This window comes from Chelon labrosus, assembly GCF_963514085.1.
Source record: "Chelon labrosus genome assembly, chromosome: 3".
In the NCBI taxonomy this organism is placed as follows: domain Eukaryota; kingdom Metazoa; phylum Chordata; class Actinopteri; order Mugiliformes; family Mugilidae; genus Chelon; species Chelon labrosus.
Window position 1 is genome coordinate 23,660,114 of NC_140339.1, and position 21,771 is coordinate 23,681,884.

Sequence of the window (21,771 nt, forward strand, 5' to 3'; positions counted from 1 at the left end):
GCAAATGACCTTTTCTTTGTTATTTTATGTTATGTGTTTAAGGTTTTTCCTACTGAAACTGTTTTGCTGCCACACTTGGCCAGGTCTCCCTTGTAAAAGAGATTGGTGATCTCAGTGGGACAAACCTGGCTAACTAAAGGCTAAATAAATAAATAAAATAAAATATGTTAAACAAAAGCAGGGCTGCGGACTTTCTCCCACATTTTTTAGACTGAACATTTTTTAAGGAATGGATTTCCAGCAGCATAGTTCACATGTGGGCGCTTCAGTCTACTTGAAAAAATGTGCTGCTATCTTTAGGAAAGGTCTTCTAGTTTGCATTAAATGGGAAACTAGGTGCACATGGACATTGCTCTATAAACGTGCTGGTGGAGAGGTTGTATCTAATCCAATCTTTATTATTATTATTATTATTTATATATATAGATACAATTCAATTGTACTCTTTATTTGAATAAGCCTTCTAAGAGTTTACAGATGAAAAACTAGAACATGGAAGAAGTCAAAACATCCGCTTCGTGCATTACCGAGACATGGACAGGACCGCAGCCCAGCTGACGTCTGTGTGAGAGGAGGAGTCGCCTGAAGTCATTCAGAATCCAGCATCCCTTTGAGAATTGCTCAAGCGACTCACTCAAATTTTCGAAGTGAGGTACCAGGCACACGTCTCTGACACCACATTGCCCCGGACGGTCTGAACTAATGCGAAGGGTCTGAGGGATGTGAGTATCAGGAGTAGCTACCTTGTGGGAGTAAAAATCTTGACCTACGAGCTCAAAGTTTTGTTGCAGAAGGACATTTTATGGATCTCCTTGTCTGACAGGCGGCACCGACAGGAAAGAGGAAGACTTCGGTGAGGAGAAGAACTTTTCACTCGGACAAACCCATCTGCGCCGCGTTTACTTGATTTCCCTCACCCAAAAAGCGATAATTGATTATTGAATGGCTGAAACAAATAGTATTAATAATTCATCAAGCTTTTCGGGACGCCTTTTGGGCATTGGACAGTCAGTGTGTTGATGGGTTTATCAACTAAGCTGTTTGGATGAGTGGCTTGATTTTTTTCAACTCGCTGGGAGGCGACGTGTCCAAGCCAACGAGATAACTGATGAACCTTCTTTACCCAGTTTGAACCTGCGATGCAATAAAAAAAAAAAAAAAAAGACAACCTGACAGTTATCACATAGAAGTCGGACATGGAAATGACCAACAGGTCCCTGCATTATCCCTCCCTCCTCCATGTGGAGCTCAGCCCTCTGAATGACTTTATGGAAGACAATGAAACCAACTCCACAGTGGGAGAGCGGAACTTGTTGGGCTGCGTTCAGATTCGCATCCCCCAGGAGCTCTTCTTGGCTCTGGGGCTCATCAGCCTGGTGGAAAACATCCTGGTAATTGTGGCCATCATCAAGAACCGCAACCTGCACTCGCCCATGTACTACTTCATCTGTTGCCTGGCCGTGTCCGACATGCTTGTCAGTGTCAGCAATGTGGTGGAGACAATATTCATGCTGCTCAATGACCACGGCCTCCTGGACGTCCACCCCGGCATGCTGCGTCACCTGGACAACGTCATCGACGTGATGATCTGCAGCTCCGTGGTGTCATCGCTCTCCTTTCTGTGCACCATCGCTGCAGATCGCTACGTCACCATCTTTTACGCGCTCCGTTATCACAGCATCATGACCACGCAGCGCGCCATCATTATCATCGTGGTGGTGTGGCTGGCCAGCATCGCCTCCAGCATCCTCTTCATCGTGTATCACACCGACAATGCTGTCATCGTGTGCCTCGTCACCTTCTTCTGCACCACTCTGGTGTTTAACGCCGTGCTGTACCTGCACATGTTCCTCCTGGCGCACGTGCATTCCCGGCGCATCATGGCCTTCCACAAAAGCAGGCGCCAGTCCACAAGCATGAAGGGAGCGATTACCCTCACCATCCTGCTTGGGGTCTTCATTGTGTGCTGGGGCCCTTTCTTCCTCCACCTGATCCTCATCCTCGCCTGCCCCACCAGCTCCTTTTGCAACTGTTTCTTCCGAAACTTTAACCTTTTCCTTATCCTCGTCATCTGTAATTCTCTCATCGACCCGCTCATCTACGCGTACCGGAGCCAGGAGCTGCGTAAAACCCTTCAGGAGCTGGTTATGTGTTCCTGGTGCATCGGCGTGTGACACCGCGCACATTCAGGAAGAAAACCAGAGCGAGTCGAGCTATCCACGCTGACAACTGCTTCTTCTTCCTGAATGTAGGCCGAGATTATGTTTGTACTGGCAGGTGATGTCCGTCCAAGATTGTATCCCACATAAAGACTTTTACTTGTGAACTGGCTTCACTGTGATTTTTGGTTTGGTTGTTGTGCTTCAATTTTCTGCACTGTGAAACGTCTGGACATTAAATGGTTCTCTTGCGTAACAGGAATGATAGACTTCCTTAGTTCCGAGGACACCTGACGCAAATTATTATTTGTTTCTTTTTAGTATGTAAATATCGGGTTTCTGATTTTTTTTTTGTGATTTCTTTGGATGTCAAAATATGTGACCTGCTTTAACTCTCTGTTTGGATTTTTTTATTTTTATTTTTTGTTTTTTAAATAATCCTACACCTTTTTAAACACCCACATCACCTCAGAATTTGGATTCTGCAGAAGCGTTTATTTAAAGTAAACTCTTTGCAAACCAGCTCTCCTGTTCAAAACTTATTTTGCTGTTGATGTCAGAGTCCAGTGAGAATAATACTGAAATCACTGCGGCTAAAACCAGAGGTGCTAATAATTCTTCTGGTGCAAAAGGAATAGAAAAGACGAGAGGAGAGCGTGCCAGTGACCATTAAAATGACAAGAAGCAAGGCTAAAAATGCTTTCTTGGTGGACTGGTGTGAATTACTCCTCCTAAAAAAATATTTTTGGCCAAATTACTGGGAAAAGAAAATCACATGAACGACCTCGTTTGCTCGTAGGCCTGGGGCTGGTGGCTTCAGAGCGCTTATGAAAGGAAGTTTATCAAAGTGGTGTTTCTAGAGGTTTGTGCGGTTCACTGAAATGTGCTAAAAGAGGGGGGTTTGTACGTGATTTAGAGATTGGTTTTAGTTATATAGGTCAAATATGGGCCAGGTGGCTTGTAGGGAAGTTTTGAAGAAATATATAACCTATGTTTTTTTTTTTGTTTGTTTGTTTGTTTTTTTAAATCTCTTCTTACACCATATACTGCAGATGCGTAAAGTCTAGAAAACCCTTTAGAGTTTATTAACAATTTCAGATAAAATTATCCTAAAACAAGAGACAAGAAACAATCTATGGCTTCGGGATTTAAAAATTGTAGTTATTTACATTTTTCCTTATATTTTGGTTGCAATCAGATGTATTCATTGACCTGAGGTATTTGCTGTATGGGGCCTACACGTTAGACCCTGGCCACTGAGTCACTGGCTACATGTGCATTTGGTGCATATTTTCCTCATTCCAATTCTTCTCAAGGGTTCGTTTCGCGGACATTTTGTTACCAAATGGAAAAGACCCTCGTGTCCCATGATCAAGCTGTCCGCCAGGACAAACATGATCAGATTTTCCTATTTAGATGGTCATGCAGTGTGAAATGTGCACACTGTCAATAACTGAGGCTGTTGTACACTGATTTTTACTTTACTGAGTAACGCAGCTGTTATTTACGCAGCTGCCACGGTTACCAGTACATGTAGTCCTTGATGTTTTTCAGGGTCGTTTTTATTTTTTACCTGTTCTGTTTCGTTTACATGGTAGCTATATTGGTTTTACCATAAGTTCAGCACTTGCTGATGTTTTTTTTTTTTTTTTTTTTTTTTTTTTTTTAATTATTATTTTTTTATATATATACTGGCGATATAAATGCTTAAAAATAAGCTCAATGAAAGGCATGTGAGACTTCGGTATATCGCCTGAGACATGATTCAACACATATTGTAAATGTTGTGGGTGTAACTAACAAACCACTGCTGCATGCATACCATGTAAACTTGAAAATGTGTTAAACCGACTGTGTAATCACTGAAATCGTTTTGCTCGTTGTGTTACTCGTTTGTCCCAAATAAAGGGGCCAAATCAAGAGCTTTGGGTAAATGAAGAATACCTATTACTGACTGCTCCTCTGATGTGTTTCCAATACTTTTCCTCTTATTATTGCGATCGTACTGTTGAATATTAGTAGGCTACTCTTGGTTGTCACGTTTTTATTTGGAGACCAACTGGACAAACAAAACGTTCCATTCATGTGCACGCTAATAAGATAAGAAGCTGCAGTTGCCCCATTAAATGCAGTGAGAACCGTTCTAATCTGTTCTATTACCATTCAATCATTCTATCAAATATACCAAAGGAGTGAATTAATACACATGGGGTGAGATGTAAATGTATTAAACCGCCCTTTATATATGGTGAACTCATTCTAAACTCAAACGTATTTACGTGCAACATGGACGCCTCGCATTTAACAGTGATGCAAACCAACATAAGCTCTCAGCAGACAGTGAGACCATTGATGTACAACACAACAGAGGCGTTTTTGAAATGTTGCGTTTTCAAACTCATGATCAAGTTCAGTTGCGGTGCTGTAAATAACATCGTTGAACAGAAGGGGACTTCCATTTGGAGAGAAAAAAAAAGAAATTATAAATCACCATCCTGTCCTCAAGGAGGAAATTAAAAATCTTAATTGTTTAAAATGATTCCACGAATTTCTGGCTTAATTATAGTTCCCTCACATGGGCATTCTTGGGGAAAATACATACGATTTCATATTCTTCAGCTTTGTACGAGAGAAGACCAACAAAAAGATGTTTGTGACTGCCTTTAATATATGCAATCAGATTCTTCATACTTACTTTCTGTGTAATTTCATTCCTCACTCTGCTTACATTTTTTATTCTGCATCTTTTTGCCTTAATTTTATTACATGCAATCTGAACTTTTGGCATAGCCTTTGCTTTTCAAAGGACTTCTGTGTCTATAAATAAATGATCATCCTGATCCAATAATAATTTGCAGGGAAATTGTCCCCATGGCTTTGAAATTTGGTTGAGTGTTTTTCTATTTGTCCATCTGTCTCTGTCCCACTAACCCAATCTCAGAGTCCATGAGTCCAATACTGAAAGAAGAGTGCAACTTTTTACAGAGGTTTTCTTTTTTTTTCCTTTTTGTCAATCAGATTACTCTCCTAAACTCACTTAAGCAAAGGCCCTTGGAAGCATTTACTCACTGTTAAACCTTAACATTGCATATTATATTTTTATACATGGAAGCTGAACTACACTAAGTAAATTCCTAAATTTAAGAAAAAAGTCAGATTTTGTCCTCCATAATATGCATTTCTGTTTGTGATTCTTTTGACTTTAATTCATGTCCAATATATCACTGTCTCTGTACAGACAATATTTAGTATATGAGTATGTTCATTTGTGTCAGACTTGTGATTCTGTCATAATAAATGACCAAACCATATTTCTTATCTCGATACAAGTTTTGTACATCTACACATTTAATGTCTATATTTGGCCAGATTTGCAGAACAACCTAGAGATAAGGACACTCTCTCGTATTTGAACTTGACTGCAGTTGTAGTGATTTTCAAAATGCTCTTGAAAACTTTCCATCACCATCAGTGAAATAAATGTTATAAAGAGTGTGTAGATATATACATACTGTAAGTAACAGAGCAGAGACAGGCATGCTGTAGACCTGCTGCTTTACTGTAATTATTACTGATTACCACAAATGAGGACAAAAGTGTGACTGTACAATTTGCAGGGAACATCATGTTTACAGTTAAGGTTAGGGTTATGACTTTCTCACTTGAGCTACACAACACAGCACTGTTCACACTTAATCCCCAGGGCTCCCATCCAAACAGCAAACACACTCTAAGCTATAATGATTCAGAGTTATCCATATGACCAGACACCAAGGCGCTGATCACCAGGGTTGGATGCTAATATCTGATTTTGTAAAATAATAATAATAATAATAATAATAAAATATCCCTACCCTGCCAAATAACTGAAAATACTGCTTACTATAAAACTGAATTAAACTGTTATAAAAATGACATTAATAATGCCAAGAGTTGGTGCAGTTTTCATTGTCTTTAATTCATTTAGATTTTGTGTTTTTACAATCTTTTTTATTCAGTATTTGACATCTTCCTCTTTGGACCATATTCATATACAGTATGTATACACTCTATGCATTAGACTATTATCTATTATCCATTTGCTAATGTAAACTTATTTAAGAATGAGCTTACATTGTGCACTGACCTTTTTTTTAGCTCTATATTCTCAGCTACAATCATTTCTGCTGAGGCCCACTTGGATAGAAACATAGAGTAGATACATATACGCCAAGTGTGCTCCTCATTTGGAGACAACCAGTTGCTTTTTCTTCTATGTTGGATAAACATTGCGACATATTCAGCTGGCGTAAAGGACCACCACACAAAATACAAATGTGGAGCAGCATCTGGAAAATGTGCCTGACAATAATACATCTGATTACAAAGTGAATTTGCCGAATTGGATATGGTTGCTGTGTTGAAGGGCCCTGTTTTGTTTCTTTGCTCTGAGTCAATCAGGGTAGGGACACACATGCTTCTCGTAGATTTTTATGAGTTTGTGATGATGCAACTTTAAAATAATGACGACCTTGCCAGCGTCTGCAAATCCTCTCCTCAGAACTAGTTAGTTGGTTTCTGGGTTGAAGGTCAGACCTGTTTTAATCTCAGTCAATCTCAGATTAATCACACACACAGCAGCACTACACGTGGGTCCATTTTTTAATCTTTTATTAATCGCTCATATCGTTAACCTTATAGCATAATTGCCTAAGTCATTTTTTGGCCACTGTTGCGATATCAATAAAAAGTGCCAATGTGCTTGTTAAAAATTGTGTTTTTTCTTGTTTTCCTGAAAACGTTAAAATATGACTTAGGCAGTTATGCTATGAGGCTAACGATATGTAAATTCATGCTCTGCATTAAACTCATCCATGATCACACACAGCAGGGAGCTCACTCTGAATAGTGGGCAGCCACACATGCAGGTGCTTTCTATAGATACCTCACCTGTGGCGGTAGAAGGCTATTCTAAACAGTGACCTTACGTGGTGGTCCAATCACAGTCCAGTAGACCAACCTGCTGAACATCTAACAATGAGTTCAGTGGGAGAGGTTGTCGCACAGCACAGTCTTCTAGCACCTGTAGCTCTGAACTGATGCACAGATGGGACAACATTCACACAGGCATTAAAGACTGGTCTACTTCCCTCCTCCGTGTTTAAAAACCCTATGAACAAGGTGCACAGAGGTCATTTTATGAAGATGTTAACTTTGAATGTGTTAGGGATTGATGTTTTCACCCCCCACCCAGAATGAGAGCAGCCTTCAGAAGAAGCATAAAGTGTTCCAAAAATGATGACCAAGCAACCGAACTCAGAGCTCTGATCACTTTATTAACAAAAAAAATATAACCTGGCAGCAGAAGCCATCTGGTTCCAAACCCAACCCCACAAGAAAAAAAAGAGACCCCGGCTAACTTAACACCCCTCTTAAGTGTAGACTAAACCATCTTTAAAGGAACAACGGTAGAAATGAAAACAACCAAACCTAGAAACTACAAATGTAAACAAGTTTTTAAATTAAACGCTTTTAAAATACATTAACTTCAAAACAAATATTTTAATCTTAGATTAATATTAGACTTAACAAAAAGAAAATACAAAAGAGTGCAATCCCAGTGTCTCCCCCTCTAAATCCTAGATGGTCCGGTCTGTATTGGAGGCACCTGGTGTCTATGTGGCGTTCAAGTGCGCTTCTTGAACACCACCTCGACCAGAACACCTCCAAAAGAGAAAATGGTTAAAAAAAAACACCAATACCAATAAAATAAACCCTGGAGAAAATATATTAACCAAGTCAATGTATTAAACAGCTCCATATTTAGGTAACAAATATTAACTAAATAAAAAAATACTAAATAAAAGTAAATATGCAAATAAGAAAGGGCTGACCTGATCAACAAGTGAGGGAGTGAGTACAGCTCCCTCACAGAATGGTATTAACAAACTGACAAAGATCACTCATTTGCATAAATTAGTGTAGTTAGTCACACATACAGACATAGAGCAAAATCAACTTCCATTTTTACTATTTGACCTTATTATTATTATTATTATTTGTATTTTTTGTGGGTGTTTTACTGTAAACTGTGTTAAATTAGACACAAAGTGCCAGTACTTCTGTTGTGTTTGAAGTGGGTTGCATGCTTAATTAAAACACTGACAGAAGATCTATTTATGAATGAGAACAGCAAATTATCAACTTGCATTTTACACACTGGAAACAATCTTCACCAAAACAAGGTTGTGAAATAGCTTCATGACTAAAGAAGCCTTTCTTTTGAAGTGACATACTGTTATTTCATAGAGTGATGACTGACTGAATCACCTGAAGCGAAAGCAAATGTATGAGTGAAGTCAGATAAATGGGTCAGATAAGCGTGTCATTGCCCTTTTATGTTTTACAGCCAATCGCAATAACGAATCTCACATTGCTATTAACCCAGTTCACCTGTAACAATAGTTTCTGTTGGTGGGAGGGTGCTCCAGTGGGGCGGGGCAGAGTGTTATTGGACATGAAGCATGTTTCTTCGAGGCATTTTCAGTCCTGGCCATAGCTTTACCAGCTAACAATAAATGGCTATGATGTTCAGCTAACATGGGCACTCGTAAACAAAAAAATGAGCATAGAAAAGGGGATTCATACTGTATGTACTGCGGATGTGCAGATATTGCAGGAGGAAGGTAGAGAGAGGAAAATGAGAGAGAAGAAGAGAGTAGAGGACGGCACAGTGGCAAGGTGGTGAAAAAGCAGGGTACCGAAAGAAGATACAGCAAGTAGAACAGGACAGAACTGGAGGTGCTATTGATAAGTACCAGAACAAGATGCTGACTCTGGCTACCACCTAGCTAGAGGAGATGTTATTATAGCTGGCATAGCCAGACACAATACAGAATATGAGACAGGTAACACGTCATTTGAGTTGTCTGATGGGGTGTTTAAATACACCTGCATGCAACCAGTCAGACATCTAGTCAAACGATTTGATTGGCCCGGTAGATCCTTGCTGGAGCATAATCAGTTCCCAATGGTGTGAGTCCAGACCAGCTTTAAAACACAAAAACTTTGTGAACAGAGGGAGTTTGGGCTGGCTCTTAGGTTAATGTTGACCTAGCCACACATAATGTTAATATCTTTTGGTGTCAACTTGTCAAATACATTTTTCAATTCAATATTTGTTCGACTTTTCATTGCATGAAATTGTTACTGTGACACGGCAAAAACAATTACCGTTAGAATTAACTATGAGAGTAACCATCCGTTACTCTCATAATCCTAAAGCAATTGTGCTTTTGATATTTCTAGCAAACTTAGACCCATGCCAATTTGTTAAACTATAATTAGAGCCCATGCATAGCTTGTTGATGCTCATGAACCAGAAGACGTCCATCTGAGCCTCCGTGACCTTTTCTTACTTAGACTATTAAAATAGACAGTCAGACAGCACTCACCTTGTAAAACTTTTATGGCTGGATGTGTTGCTTCCTTTCACATTCTGCAGACATGGAGCAACATCAGCATTTATATTCACTGCTAAATTTTCCTCAGTAATTATTATTATTACACTTAATTATGTTTTCCTGTAAACAGTGACACAAAGTGGTTCTCTTGTTTTTGAAGTGAGTCACATGCAACAAGAACAGCTCAGAACAGAAGCCTTCTTTATGAATGAGGAGACAGTGCTCTTTAGACAGGATCTCCCCTAGCTAAAGACATTTTTGCTGAAAATCTTAACCTACTTAGCCAGTTGCTGTGGTTGAATACTACTTTGGATGTATAGGCTTGTGGTCATTTTCTTTCTTAATAATAACTTCCTGCTGTGGTAGTTTTAAATGGAGGAAGGCTCATCTCATCTCATCCCATCCCATCTCATCTCATCTCATATAAAACAGGAGTCTATTATAGGACTACAGCATAGGGCATCTTTACTTAGCACCACTCTAATGTTAAACAAATCTTGATTAATGACTGATGCTTCGTCTGTGTCTATTTCGTCTCAAAGGCTGCTTATTTAGGAGAGAAATTCCTCTTCTTATCTAGGAATCTTTACACTTATTGATTTGTCTTTTCTATGTAGCCTATAACCATTCTGACTCTGTGTAATGCTCCAGTGTGAGCTGCACATGATCACAGCTTCCAGGAAATGACAGAATGTTTGACCACATAGGTGGTTTCACCACATGGTGAAAACGTGTTTACTATGAAAACCAAAAATAATTACTTAAAACTGTTAATGGAATACTGTTCTCAAACTACTAGCAGACATAATATAAAAAAAAAGTCTTGCAGTTCACAATCCTTTTTATATTTTTGCTCAACAGGGCATTGCAATGACCTTGTACTTTTATGGTATTCCAGGTTTTAAAAAAGGCAACTGGACTTGTAGAGTTTTAATAAAAACAAGTCCAGTTGCCTGGAAAACTTTTTTGGATATACCATGACCTGGATGACCGAGAACCTTCACAGACATATTTTATGGTATTCCCATAGAACACGCGTGATGCATTTAGTTGTTAGCCAAACCAATGCAAATGGACTGGAAATCAGACTGGAATTGATTAAATCCATTTTCCCCTCTATTATATATGCTCATATTTGCACTGAAATGTAATACGGACATTTTACTATTATGCTAAAGATTTTCTGTGTGGTGCTCAGATTTACAGCAGCAGCCATTTGATAATTTCCTACACAAGGAATGCTTCAGATGCCACAGACACCTCTTTGTCTGGAAATTTTCAGACGGACAGAAAGCCACTTAAATCATAATTTGATTATTTTCACTACCAAGTTTATCTTATGTTTTGCAAGAGAAGTTGTGTGAAGTTTCCTGTTTTAACAGTTTATCAGTTTGTAATTAGGCCTATTATTAGATGATCTATAAATTAGCTGCAGTACAAAGGAGAAGAAACTTGTATCCACCATTGTTAAACGGTTTTTGTTTTAAACGATGTTTCGTTATCTCTGAGGAGATGATATGGAAGGTACCTGGGTCTCCGCTTAAAGGGAAATAGACGGAGGGTAACGTACGTTTGTTTTCAAAGTAAAAGCATAAAACACTATTTTCATGTAACTGTAAGTTAACACAATTCGTTATACAACAGATCCATAATATCCAAATAGAAGTACAGTTTTCATAATGCGATCTATATTGATTACTTATATTAATCGCATACAGCTATTTTATGTTTTAATATGATTTTGTTTTGAAAAGCCTGGCGGAAACGTGTATTTTAACAAAAAGTGACTTGACATTTTTTTTTCCCCTCTGATGCTGCTGATGACCGGGACAAAACAACACTGGGGGAACTGTTCATTTCAACCATTATCGTCGAGCACAAGCTATGTTTCATTCCTGCTAGTTCCCTGTTGATAAATACGGACAACAACGGGGTAAGCCTCCAAGTGGACCGACGGGTATAATTAGCTAACATTAGCATAAAAGCAGTGGACGATTGGCTCGTTTTAAAGCTACTTAGCTAGCTAGCGTTAGCTATGTGTTGACATTCTGTGTTGTTGATGTTGGTTTGCCATCTTATGTGGGTAGCTGTAGGTGTAATTTATTTTATGCCCTACTTTACATAGCAGTTGAGATGTACCGCTTAGTAGAGGGGCTGTCAACAGCAACCCTGATTGGTTATAATGAGGTGAGGATTTCTCGGGCTGGTTAGTGTTGACGATGTTTCCTGTTTGACCCAGTGTCCTGATATCAACCATGAAAAGTTTAAACTTGATCAATAGTCTACTGTATCATCTGACAATTATTTACAAATGTCAGTGCGGTCAATTTTAGTAGAGCACACACTGATTTTATTGGGATGAATGGGGATTTGTTTTTAAGCCGTTTTAATTAACACACACACACAAAAATACTAACATGATGTATTATTTCATATGCCACACAATGTTGTGAATTAATAAAAAGGTGAATTCAGTATTCTCTGTTATCGTTTAGCTGTTTTAGGATCTGTTGCAGACCACCATCAAAAAAAACAATGTGCATGTGAACCAAAAAGGGATCACAGATTACAGCTTGCACATATTGTTCATTCAGCCCATGTCACCAGTCTTTGGTGACTGGTTTTAAGAATATACAATTTTACAGTGAAGGTCCAGAGAAAAATTAGACGGATATGCACTTTAATAAGTGAAAGATCCAGGCTTTCTCATTTTCTGTCTCATAAGTTACAGTAGGGTATCTAAACTCTTTTTTTGGCCACATGATATTTTGATTATGTTTTTAAAAATCATTCTCACACAAGTGTCTCCAACTGGCAAATGTAAACATACATCTCTAATAGACTTATGTAGGACATATAGATTTTACATATAGAGTTAAAAGGCACATGTACACATTTGTATTAGGTTCTTAAAATAAGAAACTGCTACATGTTCAGCATTTATTTTGTCAATTATTTTTACTCTTGAATCTGCCCATGCCCTGGGTTCTCTGACTGGGAATTATATTCACTAAAGAGCAGCAACAATTGAGTTGTGGTGAGAATGGAAATGCACAATAGGCAATAACCAAGCAGACGCATTAGCCAACTAGCTTCTTCTAAAAGGCAGTCTTCCTGCCTGCATCACTTCATAAACACAAGAGAAGAGAATTCAACCATCCACTCAGTGTGATGTCTGTCTTGTCTTCCTTAGATGTAGCCAATAAAATGGAGTATGATGAGAGACTTGCACAATTTCGCCAAACCCGCCTCAACCCCTTCGACCGTGGAGAGGAAGAAGATGGTCCCCAAGGAGGCAAAACGCCACCGCAACACGGTGAGTTGAAAACGTGACACAACCATCAAACGTAGATTATAACCTCACTTTAAGGTTGATTACGTGTAGTTCAGTTCCATGTTGCTTTTTGATCAGTCTGTTTCACCCTACAAGTTATTACTAATGAACATCTACATCATTTATGGGAACTCATTCTCTGACACTTTTGGTGACTCATCGTCTATCATGCTTTTCATCTCTTATCTTGATAATGTGCACATTTTGACGTTTGCTAGGAGGTGCCTCAACTCTGTTGTTGAGAATATGGCTAGTTTATTAGATTGTAAAAACATGCCAGTTAGTTTGGGATATTATTTACTGTAAAAATGTGCAAATGCTCCCAGTCTCTAGTTTGTTGTGAGGAGGCTAAAATACTCAACTCTCCTGGAGTTTTTCACTTCAGGAACATGAGGATAAAGACAAAATATTTAGAGATATTGGTATAAATGCAATATAGTTTATATATGCTGCAGTGGGTGGTGTTTTCTGATATCATAGTTTCTGTTTTGTCTAAATGTCAATGTGTTATTTGCAAATATAAACTGGTTTCCCATGTAATGCTATAGATAATTATATCATCATCATGCCTTATTTGCTGTATAAGACATTGATTCCCTTGATACTTGGCAAATCATGTAGTCGGGTCGAACAGTTTTCATGTAGTGTAGATCATACATAAACAATGGACACGTGGTACTGTTGTGTCTATAAGCTCATGGAAAAGGAAGTTGGAAATGATGTAACTGAACCACAGGAAATAAAAAAACTTGCATGTGTCGGCAGTATGTTAGTAACACTTCTTGTATTTTAGGATTTGGGAGTCACACGCCTTTTTGTTACATTTCAACCGTTTTGACAGACAAGACCGGCACACCGTTAGCTTTGCTCTGTTTTCTTGCTGCTCTGAGAAGCTGAACTCACTAAACATGTTTTGCTTTGAGGTGCACACAGGTAACAACAGCATTTATCGTCTGTTTTCAGTAAGGGCAGGTTTGTTAAATGATGTATCGTTTGAAAAGATAGATCTTAGCTGTTTCAAATTTTGGTCCTTTTTTTCAAACTGTTCATATAATTAAAGCATAAAAATAGCTACTTAAATATTTGTGTAAGGAATGTGGAAAAAAAAAATGGAGATTTATCAAAATTTGGGGAAACTTACTAATATATAGCTTAACATTCAATAAATGAATGAATATACGCTATGTAGATATAGACCACGTTTAAGCTGTACAATGTAGGAACTAGTTATACATATTTATCAAGACCACTCAACACAACAAGCCTTTTAAGGACACTGTATTAAGTTAGTCTTTATTATCAGGTTATTTCATTAGGCTACACGCTCATTAAAACTGCTGCTCACATGCCTGAATGAACTTTGAACTGACAATCATTGTGACTGTCTGTTTGCACTCAGTTTCATAGCTATTCATTTGGCATGCATCTAAATCAATGGATTGACAGTGCAAACATTTTTTTTCTACTGCATGTGGACTGTTGCTGCTGTCATCGGTCTTTGTACTAAATGGCGTTTGACCTACATGTGCTATGTGTTTTAGCTTTTAATTCCTGCACTTCCCCACTTCAAAGTTCAGTCAGAATTTTGAGCAGCAGTTTTAATGGCACAGTTGGCGTGTGTCAGCTGGCTTGGTTACATATTACCAGAGCTGACAATCACCGGTGAATTCTTTAGTTGTCCGTTCAGTGCTTTTGTCCTTGTTCAGGATAGGGATTGGCTTGGGTGACTGTAGTCATGTGTATGAAATTAGCATGCACGACTGAGTGCACCTGACAGAACATAGTGTGTGTGCTTACAAGAAGACCAGTGCTTCATGCCATGTCTCCCTCTTTTTAGAAACTAAACCTGAGCTGTTCTCTGGGACTAGAACCCACAGTTCAGATCGAACCATGGACCTCGGCCTAGCTGAGGACCACTTCTCCAGGCCTGTGGTGAGTAATGCTTTGTTGACAGCAAATCATACTATTGTAATACTGAATGTGCTGACGCAGAGAGCTTCTCCTTCTCCTTCCTTGTCTGTCTACACATGTTATAACAGGGTTCCTTTGTGGCGTCAGACATTGAACAGCTGAAACTGGCCATAGAGGAGTGTAAGAAGCTGATCCTGGAGCTGCCTGAACATTCAGAGAGACAAAAGGACACAGTGGTCAAACTTATCCACCTGCGTCTCAAACTTCAGGAACTTAAGGTTGGGACGGAGGAGTGAATGGAGAAGCGGATAAGATGTTGGGCAGTCAATATAAAATATCTGCACATAGAAATACTGTGTATCAGTGGAGTATATTTTTATTTATGGAAAGGCATTTCCTGAATTACATGCTACATTCAAGGGCATTTGGAATTTGTAGAATTCAGTGGTTAAGAATAACCTAATAAGTACGATAAATTAGGAAGGAAATTAAATATTATTTTAACCAACCTGTAGAAGTAATGCACTTATGTGGTCAGAGAGATACCTGGAAGATTGTCACGCTGGGATGTTCATTTTAAAAGTCGATGACTGCGTACACCGCACACATGTCAAATAAAGGCTTTGGCTGCTTTAATTTTAGCACTTTTGACCTCTTAGCTGTTACCGTTAGATAAATGAGAGAAGCTCACAGCAGCAGTGACGCACAAAATTAACTTCTTGACTCTCTTCTGACTATTGAATGACACCTTTAACCATATATTGCATAAATCAGGAGTGCTCATTCAATTCCTTAGCTTGGTTGTCGGCATCCACATCATCTTTGTGCACTTCTGTCTTGTTGAAGAGCATCATGTGAAGCAGTTCAACGTTACATCTATCGCTGCCAACTCTATGGAATGTTCCCAGAGCGTTCTGTGTTATGTAAGAAGACGGTTTTGTTGCCACCTGATGCAAATTGAACAAACAGGTTTTGTCTAGACTCTAGAGGATAGTTATGGTTTGTGCTTCAGGAAGGATCATACGGTGTCAACAGAAGGAATATGAAAACATTATGTTTTTATGCTGTGTTACGAGGTTGTATAAGATCATCCATACAATACTTGTTGCAGTCATCCTTTACAGTTTTACATAAATGGTGTAATAGCCATGTTGTTGGTGGTTTTGTTTCATTTTTCTTCCTTTAAAAGGACCCAGAGGAAGATGAGCCGAATCTGAGAGTCCTACTAGAGCACCGCTTCTCCAAGGAAAAGAGCAAAAGCGTGAAACAGACCTGTGACAAGTGTAGCACTATCATCTGGGGCCTTATCCAGACCTGGTATACCTGCACAGGTGAGATGCACTATATGTGCTGCACGGATACTAATTTGTTTGTACTAGGGCTGTCAGCTGATTAGAACATTTAATTCCCATAGTTAATGTGGGATTAATTAAAAATTCCTCACACATTGTTACTGCTTCATGGTTCCTGAGTTCCCAAACTAGGCAGAGCTGAGGGTCATTATCACTAAAACTAAACATGTGTCAAAAACATTAGTGGCATTAACATGAATGTGAGTTAACTTGTCATTAGTACCCAAACTGTGCTGGTAACGGATGATGAATTCTTTCAGACATCAAGTATCACACTAGCTCAATCCAAATAGACTTAGTTTTCCTTCCAAACCTTAAACCATAGCCTCACAGTATGATACCCACTGAATCAAACCGTATCGCGTATTCTCTTAAAGCATCACATTCATACTACTCAAATGTGCTTCTTTGAGCAGACTCATATGAGAGACTGTCCTAACAATGCTATTGCTTGTCTCATCATTCATTACCATTATCTACCATAACATTTGATTATCCCTTTCTTGTTTCAGGGTGCTACTATCGTTGCCATAGTAAGTGTATGAATCTGATCACCAAGCCTTGTGTCAGGTCAAAGGTCAGCCACCAATCGGAGTATGAACTAAGCATCTGCCCAGAAATAGGTCTAGACCGGCAAGACTACCGTTGTTCAGAGTGCCGCTCACCTATTTCTCTGAGTGAGTAAAAATTGACTGTGCATCTAAACAAAATCAAATTAATGTATAAAGTGAGATGCTTTGATTTCAAAGACAGATGTTTTGCAGAATACTGTATGAGGAAAAAGCTGCACAAAATCTGATAAACTGCCACAAGTCATGTCAACTGGGTGTAGGTTGATTTAGTCTGTGGACTACGAGTTTGAAAATTGAAACAGTCTGTTGGCCAGCTGCTCATGAGCAACCGCTAGTGTAGCATACGTCAGCAGTTGAGTTGGTGTCTGATGATATTAGATTTGACCCTACGGTGTCACGTTTATTGTGCAGGGGGCGTACCAAGCGAGGCCAGACAGTGTGACTACACAGGCCAATATTACTGCAGCACATGCCACTGGAACGACACAGCCATCATCCCAGCTCGAGTCATCCACAACTGGGAGTTTGAACCACGCAAGGTACCAGCATGTGCAAATATCTCTTTATCTTTTCTGAATCAGCCTGCCTGTGAGACTCTCATCAAGGAGACAAGCAGGAAATGAGAACATGATATGGGTCTGCTGAACAATTTGAACACTACGGTTAAATTATTCTCTGTCACTGTTGAAAAAGACTCAAATCTGCAGTTCTTATTTTTCATTCCTAAATGTTACGTCTAAACACCACAATCACTCCGACTTGCCAGTTCATAAGGTACACTAGTGAAAACTAATACATGCTAGTATAACAGTCCTGCATTAAATATTAGTTTCATGGCTGCTATAATGTTCAGTTTATGCTGAAACTGTCAGAAAGGTGAGAATTCAACTGTATGGTCATTTTGGAAGATGTAGATTGAGGTGCTGTTAAATTCTATTGAATTAAACACTATAGTGAATTAAACTGTGTTGGTACAACACAATTCATTAGTACAACAAACCACAGCCTCCAAAATTACAACACAGTTGAATACTGAATACCATAACCTACATGAAGCTTAGATTTAGTGTTATAATATAAACGTGCAGGTACAGGTAGACATTACAGCAGTCAAGTCAACTCGCTAGTCATGAGGACTACTGGGCCACCACTAAAGACATGTCTCTGTGACTCTAACTTTATCAAGTTTGAGAAAATCAGTTAAGTGGAGTCAGATTGATTCTGTCATCAGTAACATAAAATCACGTTACAGTGTCTAATAGAAATATCTGTTTATGAAAGCCAGACTGCATCTGACCTAATTTCATCTAAGGCCAGGAGGACAGTTGTGAATCCGATTGTATACACTGGTTTATGAAAGCTGTCCATCAGTGCAGGTTTAACCGTTGCCTCACATCTGTCACTGAGCTTGGTGGGTATTTACAGCCAGTTTATGTTCTGACACTGTGTCTTTTTTCTTTTTTTTTTCAGGTTTGTCGCTCCTCAATGCGCTACCTAGCACTGATGATACCACGACCCGTGCTGAAGCTGAAGGAAGTCAACCCGCTGCTATTCAACTTTGTGGAGGAACTGGTTGAGATCAGGGTGGGTAGCTTCACTTTTTTGGAAGCAGTAGTTAAGACCTTAAAGAAATCTTTCTGAAGTAGTCTCAGTTTTAATCTGGATGTCCCTTTAAAAATAACTTGTCTTTGACACCCTGATAATTGTTACAGTTACTCTGCCTGCCCTAGCACATTATTTTTGGATCCATGCGATGTTAATGACGCAACTTTGTTTTAAATACTCCTACCACAGGGAGTGAGACAGAAACTGAACTCTGCATTAAGTTAGACTGAAATGTGTGTTTGTGTTTGGCGGTTTTCTTCACAGAAACTTCGTCAAGATATTCTGTTAATGAAACCTTACTTCATCACCTGCAAGGAAGCAATGGAAGCTCGGCTACTACTACAGGTTGGTATCTATACACTAACTATTTAACACAGTTTAAGTGTCTTCTACTGGACATTGGCAACCTATAAGTAGTCTATTGCAACAGCACCACCATGTGGTGGAAGTGGGGAGTGTTGCACTGAATGGAGAGGTTGTTAGTATACAGTCTTTTAGGGCACTGTATGCATTCCTGCCAACATTTTGATTAATTTTTTTAAAGGCAGAGTAGAGTAATAAATACAGAAATGTGCTACAACTGTGGGCACTGGTGTACTAGTGTGTGACAGTTTGTTTTATTGTTGGTTCAAATTGTATATTGGCACAATTTCTTTTAATTTATCCTTAATTTATTTCAGAACTTGGCAATTTGTAGCTAAAATTTATTTTCATGAAAGATCTGAAAATAATGTTTTAGTTTTATATACTGAACTGTTAAGTCTTGTGTTTTCAGATGCACCGAATTATTTGCATTTAAACGTTGTCCGCTGTGTCTTTGTTCTCCAGCTACAAGATCGGCAGCACTTTGTCGAGAATGACGACATGTACTCACTACAGGATCTGATTGACATCTCCAGCGGCAGACTCAGCTGTTCCCTCACAGAGATCCACACCACATTTGCTAAACACATCAAACTAGACTGTGAGGTGACTGTGGAATTGTCTTTGTCATATGCTGTACCTGTTTATTTAACACACAACCAATTTTCTACGCATTATTTGTTTATTATTGTACTGGTTTCTCTGCCCTTTTGTTTTTGCGTGTGTGTATCTGTAGCGTTGTCAGGCCAAGGGATTTGTGTGTGAACTTTGCAAGGAGGGAGACATCCTGTTCCCTTTTGACAGTCACACCTCGGTCTGCCACGACTGCTCTGCCGTCTTCCACAGGTCAGTCACCACGGACCAGTCCAGCTAGTCCCTAAAACTTTGAATTTCTTAAATCTTCAGCTCTAAATGTTTTGAGTGCAGCTGCTGGTGACGCTAAAGACATCCAGTTGCTTGGCTAATCTAACGAGATACCTTCAGAGAAGAAAGGCATTCAAAACCAAAGCATTACAATCAATTAACACATCCATATGTACACCATTAATACAGTCTATTATATAATTAATTTATTGATGTTTGTCGTCTGTCTCTTTAGAGATTGTTATTATGACAACTCCACAACTTGCCCACGATGTGCCCGAATGACCGACCGCAAGCAGGATGAGGAGCCTGACCTGAAAGAAGCATAACTCTAGAAAGGGCAGCCTGATGTTACTGGATGTTGCACTTTGCCTCATGATCAAAAAAAGTCTGATCTTAGTGTTAAAACTAGCTTCTCATCTTTGTCCTTGTTTTGTGTTTATGCTGATGTGTCTTTGTTTTCGTGTGCACTACATTAAGAAGCAGGGTACTTAGAAACCCCACATGGAGAGTAATATAAATATATATATTTTTATCAAACTTTTTGCATTCGTACCTAAATTGGATGTACTGAACACTGTGTGTGTGTATGTTTCTCTTTTGCGTGTGCGTCTGCTTGTGTAAATGAACTAGTAAATTCCCTGTATAGAAAATCCACCTAATCAGTAGATGAGTGAGCATGCAGCAGTTTTATATCAGCTGTTACAAGCCTCAACTGCATTAATTTATACTGCCAACTTTAAGGTTGCCATAAGGATTACAAGGATTATAACTCCAGTGACACAACCACAAAATGATATCAACCAAAAATTTGCCTTTCAGCTCCTAGTTGTTATTTTAGTTTTTATAGTAGAATCTTGTGCTTCACTAAGCCTTTATTTCCAAGCATCTGTTCATTAGGTTATAAAAAACTAAAAAGTGCATAGTGCTGAATTCGTTTACTGGAAGATGTGGATTTAATCTGTTAAACTATGTCATTACTAAACCACTTCCTTCTTCTGTTTACTTACAATCATAATCTATTGATCTGTTTAACATTTCATTAAGTCTTAACATAGAGGTTTTCAGATCTTAATGCACTTTTCATTTTCAGAATCTGATCTGATCTGCTTTGAGTCGGTAATTAACCACCCTGTAAATCATAAAAAAATATGGCTTGTAATGGTTCAACAAAAAAAATCATAGAAATCATAATTTTAAATATGTACTAACATATGTAATCAAAGCATGCATTACCAGTACAGTACATTTTCTTGTAAAGAACCTTGTGACACTGAAACAAAAGATGACTGTGGGAGTCGTTAAATGTACTTTCTCTTTATTGAAAGCTGTGAACGCATTTCATACTGTTCTGTTTAGTGCAGTGTAGCAACTAGCCGTGGATACTCCTGGACACTGTGTGCCTAAGATGGTCAGATTACAGATGTTATCCAGACATCTTAGTATCATCATGTCGGTAGTTTCAGTCTTAATGTACCTGTAGGCCATTTTTATCCAACAGTGACAAATATGTTAAGTGGCAACTTTGGCGATGTGTAAATGTTTATTTAAAGTATTTGTTCTAAAATAATGAGTTTTGGCTGTGTTATCTTTCAGCATGATGTACTGTACACATTTTTTTTTTTTTCCAACTAATGGACATAGATGCTGTTGGTAAAAGCCATGTCCTGTTGTAAAACATGAATAGTGCATGAATAAAGTTCTGTAATTCAACTAACCAGAACAAAACTCTCATTATAATAAACCTCTGATCCGCATCAGCACATAGCAGTGATATTAATATTCCTGTGACTTTCACTCATAAGCCACTGTGCTTATAATCGGTTCCATCTGTATGTGTACGTCTACTACATGAAATGGTTTAATGTAATTATTACCAAGCTGATAGTTGTTAAACAGCAGGAAACTTTTTGAACAGTTTGTGATGTTGGGAAACATCTGCAGTATTAAAACATAAACCTATAAAACAGGCCTAAAATAAAACTGCAAGAACATGTTCCAAGAAGTAGATGAGTCAAAATGTTAATTGAGTAACAGAGTTTGAAAATTTGTATTTTATTACATTACACATATTTGTATGTAAATACAGCATGGTCTTCTAAATGCATTTCCTTCTTGCTGTGGAGAAATACAGAACAATCTGTCATTTTTCTTAAATTGACAAAATCA

The 21,771-nt window shown here is 38.6% G+C and overlaps 2 protein-coding genes across 3 annotated transcripts; both read left to right on the forward strand.

Moving 5' to 3' along the window:
- Nucleotides 1–1,196: 1,196 nt before the first annotated feature.
- Nucleotides 1,197–2,502, forward strand: mc1r (melanocortin 1 receptor; the record flags this gene model as incomplete). Its single annotated transcript, XM_084540896.1, has 1 exon — nucleotides 1,197–2,502. One exon carries the CDS (start codon nucleotides 1,197–1,199, stop codon nucleotides 2,172–2,174), a length of 978 nt encoding a protein of 325 aa, XP_084397022.1. The 3' UTR covers nucleotides 2,175–2,502.
- An 8,407-nt stretch (nucleotides 2,503–10,909) lies between these two features.
- def8 (differentially expressed in FDCP 8 homolog) lies at nucleotides 10,910–21,550 on the forward strand. Of its 2 annotated transcripts, none has more exons than XR_014698992.1 (12): nucleotides 10,910–11,534; nucleotides 12,795–12,917; nucleotides 14,773–14,867; nucleotides 14,975–15,124; nucleotides 16,036–16,177; nucleotides 16,711–16,875; nucleotides 17,182–17,309; nucleotides 18,241–18,354; nucleotides 18,640–18,720; nucleotides 19,204–19,339; nucleotides 19,475–19,584; nucleotides 19,838–21,550. XR_014698992.1 is itself a non-coding variant. In XM_084542005.1 (12 exons), exons 2-12 carry the CDS (start codon nucleotides 12,809–12,811, stop codon nucleotides 19,929–19,931), a joined length of 1,329 nt encoding a protein of 442 aa, XP_084398131.1. In that variant the 5' UTR covers nucleotides 10,910–11,534; nucleotides 12,795–12,808; the 3' UTR covers nucleotides 19,932–21,550. The 2 variants fall into 2 exon arrangements, 1 of the variants encoding a protein (XP_084398131.1); XM_084542005.1 differs by having other exon boundaries at nucleotides 19,204–19,344.
- The last annotated feature ends 221 nt before the right edge of the window (nucleotides 21,551–21,771 follow it).